The sequence below is a fragment of the Megalobrama amblycephala genome, linkage group LG17 (genome assembly GCF_018812025.1).
Source record: "Megalobrama amblycephala isolate DHTTF-2021 linkage group LG17, ASM1881202v1, whole genome shotgun sequence".
In the NCBI taxonomy this organism is placed as follows: domain Eukaryota; kingdom Metazoa; phylum Chordata; class Actinopteri; order Cypriniformes; family Xenocyprididae; genus Megalobrama; species Megalobrama amblycephala.
The window spans coordinates 9,369,382-9,383,134 of NC_063060.1; the positions used below are offsets into that span (position 1 = coordinate 9,369,382).

Sequence of the window (13,753 nt, forward strand, 5' to 3'; positions counted from 1 at the left end):
GAACACATCAATATTGCAATAAATCAAGGTTAACACAACAGTCTCTTAAATGTCTACAAACACTCAAGTCTCAGTTAAGCTCAAATATTAAAAAAGAGCATAAGTAAAAAAAAATCCTTCAAAATAACTCTCTTCAATATATCCTGTTATATCCTTTTCAATATAACAGATAAATAAAATAGTCTTAAGTAAAATTAAATAGTCAAAGCCTACCTGCACTGGACATGCTGGTTTCGGCTTCAGTCATGTCCTCATCTCATAAATCAAACACCTGCGATTCAGCAACCACTAATGCACTCACGTTGGTGTAGAGTAGCCTTGTTGACAATTTTGGGTGAGTAAGGGCAAAACGCACAAGATATAGTGCCTTCAATGCCCTGTAGATGACAGTATCACTTCTTTTGTAGCACAAATAAACTTCTGCAGAAAAAGTTAGGTGCCATGCAAAATGTAATTGCATTACTCATCACAAATGTATTGGAGTAAAGAGTACTTCTTAAAAAATGTAGTCAAGTAGAGAATAAAAGTTGCTCATATCTTTGATACTCAGTAATACTACAAAGTAGCCAAAAAGATACTTAAGTACAGTAACTAATTACATTTACTCAAATACTTGTAGATGAGTATTTGTTTAAATATTTTTTTAAATAAAAAGTTTTTAATTAAATTAAAAACTAAATTAAATTTTAAAAATTAAATTTAATTAAAAAGTTTTTTTTTTTTTTTTTCTATGTAAATAATAGCCACACCATAGGCCCTGTTTACACCACACAAGATTCAATCACTAGTAGTCAACCGTAACACATTGCTAGTGAACTAAAATTAATTTTGTTCAACCAGTTCTGGTTGGATTTGTCGAGGTGAGGATCTCTCTCCTACTTTTTCTTATCTTCTAAAGTTGCACATAACTGTTTAAGTTAAAGGGATAGTTCACCCAAAAATGAAAATTTGATGTTTATCTGCTTACCCCCAGGGCATCCAAGATGTAGGTGACTTTATTTCTTCAGTAGAACACAAATGATAATTTTTAACTCCAACTGTTGCCGTCTGTCAGTCGTATCCAAATTAATCCAAATTAAACCCTGCGGCTCGTGACGACACATTGATGTCCTAAGACATGAAACGATCGTTTTGTGTGAGAAACCGAACAGTATTTACCAGTAATTCAGACCTCACCAACCGGATGCTCAAGGCAGTTGGACATAGTTGGTGTATTAGAGGTAAAAAATGATATCAATACTGTTCGGTTTCTTAAACATCAAATTTAGATTTTTGGGTGAACTATCCCTTTAAAAACCCTTCTATTAACACACTGTAAGAATGACAGGTGAGTTAACAGTGAAAGAATGCTGCTTTTCTGCCAATCATCCACTATTAAAATAATGGTTTTCAGAAAAATTGCGGTTACACTTTTTGATCACCTCTGAATGTTGAGGAAATGAATGAATCTCAAAACATTTTGGACTCCGTTTTACACTTGTATTTAGCATATTCCCATTTCAAATGAATCACTGATACAGATATTACAGGTTCATAGTTAAATGTAGAGAGAAAGAACTAACCAACAGAGATTCCAAGGAGTGGGAGACCAGGAGAGAGTTGGGTTCAATCTGGGCCGAAGACATTTTGATTTGACCAATAAAAAGTCTGTCATGATTTGGTGGGAAGATTTTTGGGGGTTTATTGATTTTTTTTTTTTTTAATTATTTTTTTTATTATTATTATTATTTATTTTTTTTAATCTTTTTATTAACATAAAATTTGCCAAGATTCACAGAAAAAAATTCCCAGACTTTCCAAATGGAAAATAATTTGATACCGGACATTAGGAGACCTCATCCGGATATAGAGAAATTCAATCCGTGCAAGAAAGAAACTACACATAAAATCTGAGATGGTTAGGATATTAAAAGAAGTTTCTTTACTTGCTTTATTTTTTAAAATGTACTGTATCAGAACTGCAGCTGATTTCTAAGCTGAATTACATACAACTGTGACTAGGATGCAGAAATTACCCATGAAACATGATAAAATCCATGACGGTTCAAGGATAACCGTTGTATATTTGAAATCTTGGTCCAAAATCCACCGCTGGGTTTATTTACGGGGAAACGATGGTTCCCATGCTGTTCGTCAAAAAAGAGGAGGAAAAATATTTACAATAGAGGGTAAATCAATAAACTACACAGAATACAACAAAATCAAAACACAAATATTTTCCCAGCACTCCCAAATTTTTGGCTGATACCCATAATGCTTCATTCCCTTCAGGCTAGAAGGCTTCTAAAAGTAAAAGAATGACATCGATTCAGTTTATTATTATTCATTAAAGCTGATATTTAACACATGTCAGTGTTTAATAATGTTTGCACAAGCTCTTAAGTATATTAAATGTACTCGTATCAGATATCTTAAATATACTGTAGTTTAATAAATATTTTAAATGTTCTTTTCTTTTTCCCTGGTATAGTGTCCAAAAAAGACATCTGATTCTTATAGGCTCTGCGTGTGTTTTTAGAGGGGTGCATTTGTGAATTTTGCAATAAAAATCATATATATTACTAACTTGCAGTGAACTGATTGATTTAAAGACACAAAAAAAATAATTTTCAGTTTTTAGTTACTGAACAATAAAGTTTGCGGAGCACATATGTTTCATTCTTAGGCCAGATCAAACCCTGAACCATTTGCATTCAGAAGTAAAGGCCCATCTCAAGCCTAATAATCATACAAGGTGTTTCTTTATACATTTTGTTTTTCAGTGACAATGGTGTCCTTTAAGTAAAGCCTCATTTTTTTTCATTGCACCTTGTTATTCATTCAGGTTGTAAAGCGAGTGACAGAGCGAAGACTGTCCTCCAACCTCATGCCCAGGCTCCCAGAGCAATGACAAATGATGCAGGAGATAAGGATTTATTAATGCCAAATAAAATTGTCATTATTAAAAGTGACTGATAGGAGAGGGCAGAAACTAAGGGTAATCATTTGGATCGCTGTAGTCGGGTCTGCTTTGACTAATGGACTGATGACGTATGCCGGAGCTTTTAGTGGGATGAAACGCCATTGATTAAATGTGTGTGGAAGAACGAGGAAGAGACAGAGGTGAAGGAGGTGTAGATATAAAGGCAAATGCAGATTGAGATCTTGTGTTACAGCAATAATCTCTAATGAGAAGAACTGGTTTACACACACACACGCATTTGTTTTTCATCATGGTGGGGACTTTCCATTGACTTTTATTGTTATTATACTGAACTAATAATATTTTCTGTCCCCTAACCCTACACGCAACCCTCTCAGAATCCTTTCTGCATTTTTAGATTTTCATTGAGACCTTATTTAGTTTGTTTATTAAGCTGTTTTCCTCTTGGAGATTGTTGGCTGCTTCCCAACATGTAACTTATTTCAGATTTTACTTTGCTTATGAGGACATTTGATCCCCATAATATAGGCAAAACCAGAGCCAGACACACACACTCTGTCTCTGATTTTCTGTCTAATTCATTCATTCATGGCTTTAATGTGATCTGTTACCGTCTGCTTTTCCATTAGAGTTTCATTTATCACAAAGACAAAACACACGCTTATATCATCCGTTCTGTCTTCCCGGATGAACAGAACATCACCACTCTCTCATCTCAGTTCCTCTGTCTGTCTCTCTGTTTTTCAGGTGGATAAGGTATGTGGTCACTCTTCAAACACGTCTTCAAGCACAGTAGGGACGTTTCCTCCGATTTCGGTCACACCTCCACCTGCCAACATCTCGCAGGACGTTCCAAGGGCAGATAAAATCGGCGTGTTGGCACACCTTCACAGGTTAGGCTGGATCCCAAGTTCTGTCACGAAGACTTATTTATTTAAAATTAATATTATATAGCCTATTGTTTGCCATATCATCTTCAAATTATTAGCCAACTACCCTTTTTTCTTAACAGTCCAATATTGAATTTTATCTGCTTCGAGTGTTGTGTTGTGTTGTATAGTAAAAAGAGAACTTTTTAAAGGTGCCATCGAACGTTTTTTTACAAGATGTAATATAAGTCTAAGGTGTCCCCTGAATGTGTCTGTGAAGTTTCAGCTCAAAATACCCCATAGATTTTTTTTTTAAATAATTTTTTTAACTGCCTATTTTGGGGCATCATTAACTATGCACTGATTCATGCTGCTGGCCCTTTAATTGCTTGCGCTCTCCGCCCCCCCAGAGCTCTCGACTCTATCGTTGCATAAACAAAGTTTACACAGCTAATATAACCCTCAAAATGGATCTTTACAAAGTGTTCGTCATGGAGCATGTCTAATCGCGTAAGAATGGTATTTATTTGGATGTTTACATTTGATTCTGAATGAGTTTGATAGTGCTACGTGGCTAACTGCTAATGCTACACTGTTGGAGAGATTTATAGAGAATGAAGATGTGTTTATGCATTATACAGACTGCAAGTGTTTAAAAATGAAAATAGCGACGGCTCTCTTGTCTCCGTGAATACAGTAAGAAACGATGGTAACTTTAACCACATTTAACAGTACATTAGCAACATGCTAACAAAACATTTAGAAAGACAATTTACAAATAACACCAAAAATATCATGATATCATGGATCATTACAGTTATTATCGCTCCATCTGCCATTTTTCGCTATTGTCCTTGCTTGCTTACCTAGTCTGATGATTCAGCTGTGCACATCCAGACGTTAATACTGGCTGCCCTTGTCTAATGCCTTTCATAATGTTGGGAACATGGGCTGGCATATGCAAATATTGGGGGCGTACACTCTGTTAGGTAACAGTCGGTGTTATGTTGAGATTCGCCTGTTCTTCGGAGGTCTTTTAAACAAAAGAGATTTATATAAGAAGGAGGAAACAATGGAGTTTGAGACTCACTGTATGTCATTTCCGTGTACTGAACTCTTGTTATTCAACTATGCTGAGGTAAATTCAATTTTCAATTCGATGGCACCTTTAACACTTTTTTTTTTTTTAAATCTTGCATAGAAAGAGATTATGATGTTTGAATCAGTTTAATCTGACCGATTCCAGTAATAAAAGTACTTGTTGACCAATATGGCTATGACCACCGATACATTGTGCATCCACATTATTACCTCCTCTGACTAAAAATATGCTACTGGACATTTAAGTGTCTTCAGACCCGGATCTTTAAGGCCCACACATTGCAGATACCCATCACTAAGTGGTAGGCTGGCAAGGACAGTGCTGTAACTGGCACTGAGACTGTTGCCTGCAGGAATACAGAGAGATAAATGAATTAGAGGGAGTGCAGGAGTCAGTGGAGGAGAGGACAGCAAACACTCATCACCGTACCAATGACATCATCTCTGCACCAAGAGTCATGGAAATGCTCTGACCAGCAAGCCAGGACATTTATAAATTAAAAATTTTTAAATTCTTTTCAATGGGTTGCTAGAGTGCTCTATCATTAAGACACGTCAGAGGTCAGAATATACTAAAAGTAATGTGTTACGTCCATGTTGAACCTCCAGCGATATGCATAACAGAGCTCAACAGCAGGGTAAAAATGCCATTCAAAATCTCCATAGTGAAATGGACCTTATCAATAACGTGTAAAACTTTCAAGCTCTGAGGTTGTTAAATGCATTTTTCACTCAAAAAATAAAAAAATTCCATCTTCATTTTCTTGTCCTCAGCTTGAAACTTCATTTAAAAGACTACACCACTTAAAATCCACCAATCAGAGAAGTCGTAGATGCCAGGATCGCAGCAGTCATCAGCCAGTTTTTGCAAGCTATTGGAGGCTAGCTGGGTAACATTAAGAAGCTAATATGGTTCAGTTAATATTATGGTTGGATTTATAAAGACATTAGACATTAGAAGCATTAAAGTGCCCCTACACTGCGTTCCAAATTATTATGCAAGTGACATATCAGTAAGATTTCAGTAGAATAAACATTCAGGTTTTAGTTTTTCTAAGAAAATGTTTGTTTGTTTATTTATGCGTGTCTTTTTAGATAACTGGTATCAAATCTCAGACAAAATAATTTGCCAGGTCTATGGAAACCCTACTTAGAGGTTGTTCCACATTATTAAGCAAGTCACAGTTCTCATGCAATATGGGGACAAAGAAAGATCTTTCTGAAGATGAAAAGCATGAAATGGTGCAATGTTGTGCAAAAGGCATGAAAACAACTAATATTGTGTGAAACTGAATGGAGATTATCAAATTATCATAAGATTTGTGAGTGATTTGGAGCACAGCAGAACTCGGTCAGATAAAGGCTTATTAATGAAAGTTCCTTACAAAAAAATTAATTGTATTAAAAGGGCAGCTATAAAAAAAGCCAGTGTTGAGCAGCAAACAGGTATTTGAAGCTGCTGGTGTTTCTGGAGTCTCAAGAAGCTCTCCATGCAGGCTGGCAGTTGTGCGTAAAGATGCATTTTAGCCACCACTAACCAAACCTCACAAAGAGAAACATTTACAGTGGGTTAAGAAATGCATTTTCAAACAGTTTTATTGCTGTGGTGTTTTTTTGCAGCATGGGATAGTGCATAGTGCATTGTACAATAGTGCATTCTACTATGCACTAGCCACCTTTTTATACCATAGCTGAAAATGGCCAGTTATGAACTTCACATATCTTGCAAAATTCATTTTAATACCCTCCATCTCTTTTCCCAATATTCCAGCCCAAATCATCACCACCAGCTCCTTGCTGACGTCGCAGTCTTGTTGGAACGTGGTGGCCATTCACCAACCATCCAGAAATCCATCCATTTAGACCATCCATTGTAGTACAGCATTAGTCAGTGAATAAAACTATTTAAAAATGAGTCTTCATGTATTTCTACACCCACTGTAAATGTTTCTCTTTGTGAGGTTTGGTTAGTGGTGGCTAAAATGCATCTTTACTCACAACTGCCAGCCTGACCGAATTCTGCTGTGCTCTAAATCACTCACAAATCTTATGATAATTCAATAATCTCCATTCAGTTTCACACAATATTAGTTGTTTTCATGCCTTTTGCACAACATTGCACCATTTCATGCTTTTCATCTTCAGAAAGATCTTTCTTTGTCCCCATATTGCATGAGAACTGTGACTTGCTTAATAATGTGGAACAACCTCTAAGTAGGGTTTCCATAGATCTGGCAAATTATTTTGTCTGATATTGATACCAGTTATCTAAAAAGACATGGATAAATAAACAAACAAACATTTTCTTAGAAAAACTAAAACCTGAATGTTTATTCTACTGAAATCTTACTGATATGTCACTTGCATAATAATTTGGAACGCAGTGTATTATGCTATTTTAAATGTTCCTAATTTTGTTTTGTGCATCCAAGGTCAAAAAACACTTTAATAATTTTCTCATAATATAGATTGCACATCTCTCAGAGTCTGAAAATGATTTGTTTGAAGATTCAGTCTCTCTAAATCCCTCCTTTCCAAGAGCCTACTCTGCTCTGATTGGTCTACCGCTTACAGCGCGTATCAGAAACGAAATGTCTATTACCATATCTGAATTTCAGCTCCAGAGGCTTCCTCAGCACTTGATACACAGTGATAAGGACAGTAACGATTGCATCAGATTTTCAGCATCAATTCCAATGAGAGTCCTCATCCTTTTGAAGTGCATGCAAAGTGCTTTCGCATCGCAGTATCTTCTCGACATGTTGACAACACTAACCAAACTCTTCCAGGACTCAGCTACAGCTGCAGTGTTTGAGGGTGGGTCCAAGTAGACATTGTTCGTGGGCAGCCAATGAAGACCATAACTTGGTATTTTGCAAATTTGTTACATTGTTACATAGGTATGTAACAAGACGTGAGCCTGGAATTGCTGATGACTCATTTCATCAGTTCAGAATCTATTTTTTCTTTCATGAGACTTATATAACTTTAATAACTTTATTCGTTGTGCACTTTGATCTATAAAACTTTGCAGACCTTTTATATTCACAAACAGCTATACAGTATTACACACTGCATGAAAGGTAATATTTGAAAAAGCATAATAGGGGCACTTTAAAGCAACATAAAACCCAGACTGATTCAATTTTATAATTTGCAGTGCTTGCAGTTAATTCCTTCAAAATGTTAAATACACATCTTTTTTTAATATTCTAAAACTTTTTATTGCAATCTCAGAGCTTGGTTTTTAACCCTTGAAAGTTTTCTGAAATGTCTATTGAGAAATTGGTTAAAAAGTACTTCCGGAATCTAAGTTGGTGGTTGCTGTTGAGTTTTATTGCTACTGTGATGTAACTCATCTTCCAGGTTCTGGTTTGCATGTGCATGAGTGGTTTTTAATTTTCCCCATGGTCATGATTTTTCTCTTCCTCTCTCACCATCATCCCCTTCCCCTGTTTTGTTGCCCTTTGGTTTCTTCCATCTCTCTGTCCTCCCCTCCAAACTGCTTGCCTCATCCTCCTCTGGACTGTTCCATTGTCTTGTACTGGGGGGGTTTGACTGTTCTCAGTTCACTCCCTCTGAAAACCTCCAAGAGCGATAGAAGTAGAACTCTGAAAAAGGTTGCACGGTAAGCATGAATGCATTTACTAAGAATTGCATTTATTTATGATTATCTTTCTTTAAAATGTGTGTCTGTGTGTGTGCTTACCTTGGGTAATGTAGGTTAGTTCCGCCTCTTTTCTACACACATACTACCTTACCAGTTAGGGTTTTTACACTATCACTCTTAGTGCTGATCTTTTAGATTTTGGTTTGTTTGTTTGCTGTGAAACCTGAAAGGTTGTACCCAAGTCTGCTTGTAAAGGGTCTGGACTGCGGTTCTTGTATGATTCACATTTGGTACGAATGCAGTCTGGCCTAATTTTTGCATGTCACCCACTAATGTTAACATAATTTGTTGTTCGATATCGACTCTGGATGACTGAAACGTTTCAAAATGCGGGCTGTTGGGAGAGGGATGGAATTGAACTTAGGTTCAGATCAAGCAAACAAATCAAAGTGTGAAAACAGTCTTTGTAATTATAACTTCAGAATGCCCGATTGGTTCCTTACTAAGCATGTGACTCGTAACGACCCGCCTCCATGCTGCGGCCTATGGACAGTATATTTTACTTTATTTTTCATAGACTTAATTAATATAATATTATATAATTAAATGCCTCAAAACAGATGCCTAAAGCTGTTGTTAGCAATAGAATTACTCTTTATCTGAGTTTTGTCTTTTTTAAACCTTTATGTCTTAAAGTTATATATCGTTTATCATCTATATGTGTTGTTTATTTGTTGATTTGTGTTATAGGGAGTTTACAGGCTACATCTCCCGATACAAGTCCTTCTTCGCCATACTTCCAGAGACGTTGTGTGAAGGAGAGATGGGCGTCGATGAGCTCACGTGTTGGAGTGGAGACGACGTGGTCAAAAGGTGAGACATTCAGGGTGTACAAACAAATTACTTTATACTGGAAAGTTGTCACTTTAAGTCTGGTTAGGACACTATAAGATGGACTGTGTGAATGCACTTAACATTGCGTTAAATTTAGAACTAAATATTTATATTTTTCCTTCAACCTGCGTAAAATAATCATTTAAAGCAGCCTAAGCTGGTTTGCAGGACTTAGCTGGTCTCCCTTAGCCTGGTCATGCTGGTCTGTTGGCTCGTTTTAGAGGAGTTTGGGGCACTTTTCAGCTTTAGGCTGAAAGACCAGGGGCCAGTTGCATAAACTTAGCCACTATGTTAAGACTGTGTCTTGAGAACTAGTTTGACCAACTTGTTGTTAATCAAGCAGTAATCGGTTTTACTTTTCCAATTCCAATTAGACCAATCAACCTTTTTATGTAACTGCCTTTAAAAAACTAGGACCATTCTTAAAGGAAAAAATTAGATGATTAACTTTCAGGTTAGTTTATGTAACCAGCCACAAATTAGGCTGGTTTTAGTGTGTTTTTCAGCAGCGTAAACCCGAAGTTAAGCATTCAGTGGTTTGCCGGGTCCCATCTGGCTAGGGTCTGGTATGTGCATGTGGGCTCTCAAGAACAAAGAAACACATCATTGCGAATAATCACTCAGGAAAGTACAGATGGAAAAGCCAAACACACCCACAGAGCTCCTCCATTAACGAGAAATTACCTTTGGGCCGCACTGACTGACTCCTAATAGATTTATAACAAATCTGTTGCCCCTCAGAGAGAAGTGTTTACTTTTGAGAATGGATGTCTGGCTCCAATTTCATGCTTCAAAAGATAACTCACCCTAACGACCAATGACAAACGACTTAACCGATGTAAGGTAACATAGAGTATTGCGGTTGCGTTAACAGCCAGGAGATGTTGAAGATGCCATGTTTTGATTTCTTTGTTTTTTTTTCCCTTTCCTTCTCGCTATCTCTCTCACTAAATTCTTTGTCTCAGAGCGATTTGGAGTGGTTATATAGCGCCAAGGCTGTTTTTGTGGTGTTTGTGGCCCAACGAAAGTCTCTTTCTCTCACATCCATCACTTTCTCCTTCTCAGATAGATCACGTGGCAAACGGCGATCTGTATTTCATTTCCCTGTTGGCTTCACTTCTTAAGCACCATCAGCAGAACATGCAATTATGACAATATTCTCTCTCTTTCTCTCCCTCACTCGCACTCGTTCCGTCCTCTCGTACCCAAATGTGGTTGCCCTTCCAAATGTGGTCTCTATAGCAACCAACCAACCAAATCCAGGCCATCAACAATGTTGTGCGAGAGAGAGAAAAATAGAGAGATAGATAGGAATAATCTATATATGGCTTTCCTCCATATTAATGCCCTTATCAAAAGTACTGGTGTGGTACCATAGTGTTAGATGGTGATACTGTGGTACTTTGATGTACAGTATACTATGGTATTGAATTATTTGCCTACTCTGCTGTTCAATGCTTGCCTTTAAAGGATTAGTTCACTTTCAAATGAAAATTAGCCCAAGCTTTACTCACCCTCAAGCCATCCTAGGTGAACATGACTTCCTTCTTTCTGATAAACACTCTTGGAGATATTTTAATAAATATCCTGACATATTTGAGCTTTATAATGGCAGTGAGCTGAAGAAAGTACTTCCATCCACATCCTTCCATCCATCCATCATAAACGTTTACTCCACACAGCTCCGGGGGGTTAATAAAGGCCTTCTGAAGTGAAGCGATGCGTTTGTGACTTTGTGTAAAATATATGTTTAACAAGTTAAGAAGTAGAATATCTACCTTCCACCAGACAGTGTAAACTAGCGTCGCGTCACTGCTGAGATCCACCTGCATTTGATGGGTTGGCGGGTGTTAATGTCATGCCCTGCTGGTATTAGTCTAAAGTATTACAGCATATGTACATACATCATTTATAATAATTTAAAAATTACAGGGAATTGGGAATGTTATCTGAACAGAAAAGTTATTTCTGTGGTGAAGCAAATTATTACATTTTAGTGTAAAATGAACAAAATTATGAAAAAAGCATGCACTAGTGAATCATTCCCATAAGACCAGGAATGTGTATTAAAGTAAACAGGGTCGATTTAGATTTCATGTTGATTTGAAGCAGCATGTAAGGATTGTGATCTCCAGTAAAAACACACACTCTCTACTGCAGTTCAAGAAAAAAAAAAAAAAAAAAGTTGTCTTTTCTTCATCCCCGTTTCTGTCTGTCTCTCTCTTTTTTTTATTTCCACAATTTATCAGTCTTTGAAATTTGGCTTAACAGTTTGCTTCCAACAGAACAGTCTGTCTGTCAGCGGGATGCAGAACAGAAACAATACCAAAAGTATTTGTCGCATTTTTTGACTATTTGGAATGAATGTTTGAATGTGAATGTCTAGACTCGTTTAGACCAGTTATAAATCAAATAAACCCACTTTAAAGTGGTTTTTCAGCAGGGTACTTAATGAATCATCCAGGGTCACTGTCTTTGACTCCACTGGATGCTCTTTCCCATTTGGATTGGTGTTACTCCAAGCTCTCTGCTGTCTCCAAGAGTCTCACTTTGTATCCTTTTAAAAATTCATATGTTTTTCACCACAACTCTTGCTTAGTTGGCTTATGCGGTGTAATGGCTAAATATCTGGGCTGGTAACCAAAAGGCTGTAGGTTCAAATCACTCAAGGGACAATCCATAAGCCATCACCGTGGTGTGCTTTAGCACACTTCATTCAAGTGGATCTGTCCCAGACTCATTTGGATAAAAAAGATGTTACAGGACTGCTACTTAACAGTTCCTACCAGAGCTTTCCTCTCCACTGTGGGCACCAAACCACACCTGCGAATGGACTGATTGATAATCTCTCATTCCAGTTTAGATTTAGATCGGTCCTTTAACCTAAGATTTGATCCCCATTGGTCTCAGAACTCAAGTCCAAATTGAATAACTTCCTGAAGTACATGATTTGAAATCTTCCATCTTTGTACATGAGCACTTGGTTCTGGACACAATTGCCAAAGGTCAACTGTAATACTTTACCATACTATTGTAACATGTAGTCCACTGAGGGCAAGTTAAATGTAGAACCCATGTGCAGTTTATTGATCCAGTATAATCCAAGGTGAACAAACAAGACAATGACTGAAGCAAACTTGACTGAGAACATAACATAGACTTGAGTATAAATGTGAACTTGACCTGACTTGACAACACTGGACTCACTGACAGCAGGTTACAACATCAATACACCTCAAGGAACGATGGGAACAAGAGGGCTATACACACACAAAGAATAATGACTAACAAGAAACACCTGAATACAATGAACCAAAGAACCAATGAGAATGTGACACAAAACAAGGGAACAATCAGAACATGACACATGAAACTAGGGAAGCACATGGCAGGATCACATGATGGGATAAGGGAATCACATGACAAAACCAGGAAACAAAGGACCCGAGACTACAAAATACGATGAACCGTGAACATGGAACAAAAATATATATATTTACAGTGCTGGGTAGAAACTGATTACATGAAATCTGGGTTGCGTAATCAGATTCCAAAAATTAAGTACTTGTAATTAGATTATATTACATTTTAATACAATTACATGCTCGTAATCAGACTACAGTTACTTTTTTATTGATTACATGATTACATGTTTTTCTCACAATGGCAGTAAATTATTCAAAATTCATTGATTCTCCCTACTACAAAATAAATAGTATATAATTTAATCTTTTTTAAGTAATTGTTTTATTTTGATTGTTTTCATTTTAACATTTTTATGATTTAAAGGTGCAATATGTAATATTTTTGCAGTAAAATATCCCAAAACCACTAGGCCAGTGTTATATAATTTGTTCACTTGAGTACTTACAATATCCCAAATGTTTCCAACTATTTGTAAATCGTGAGAAAATTGCAACTTTAACCAAGGCTCCGGGACGTGTGAGGAGTCGCCTGTCAATTGCGTCATACCCGCGTTACCCTCGGTTTCCAGTTTAATTTTGTAGAAACCATGGAAACTTCAAAGATGCTTTAAAATATTACACATTTTAATAGACAAGGGAACAACTGTTTTGATATATTTATAGACAGAAAACGAATTGTTGTTATATAGCTCAACAGATTTAGTCTTATTGTTTAAATCAATTTTTCGAGTACCATGCTTTACCATGCCTCAGAGAAAAACACTATTTTGTCAAGTAGCTAACATAGCATAATCAGATGCAGCTTTATATTTTTAGTAACAGTAATACATAATTTTCTCCATCATACAATACATTTTAAAATTAATTGCATGCCATTTATCAACACAAGACATCTAATATTTAATATATATCAGTTTACTGCAAGTGTGCA

General features: G+C 36.6%; 1 protein-coding gene across 3 annotated transcripts in view; it reads left to right on the forward strand.

The window, feature by feature from the left end:
• gpc5c (glypican 5c) overlaps positions 1-13,753 on the forward strand; it is a 180,258-nt gene that overhangs the window by 58,416 nt on the left and 108,089 nt on the right. For 2 of the 3 annotated variants that reach the window (XM_048163431.1, XM_048163428.1), the window contains exons 4-6: positions 3,671-3,816; positions 8,462-8,521; positions 9,254-9,376. In XM_048163431.1, coding sequence (XP_048019388.1) covers positions 3,671-3,816; positions 8,462-8,521; positions 9,254-9,376 — 329 coding nt within the window. The remainder of the gene's footprint in view (positions 1-3,670; positions 3,817-8,461; positions 8,522-9,253; positions 9,377-13,753) is intronic. The other variant, XM_048163430.1, reaches the window with a different exon arrangement.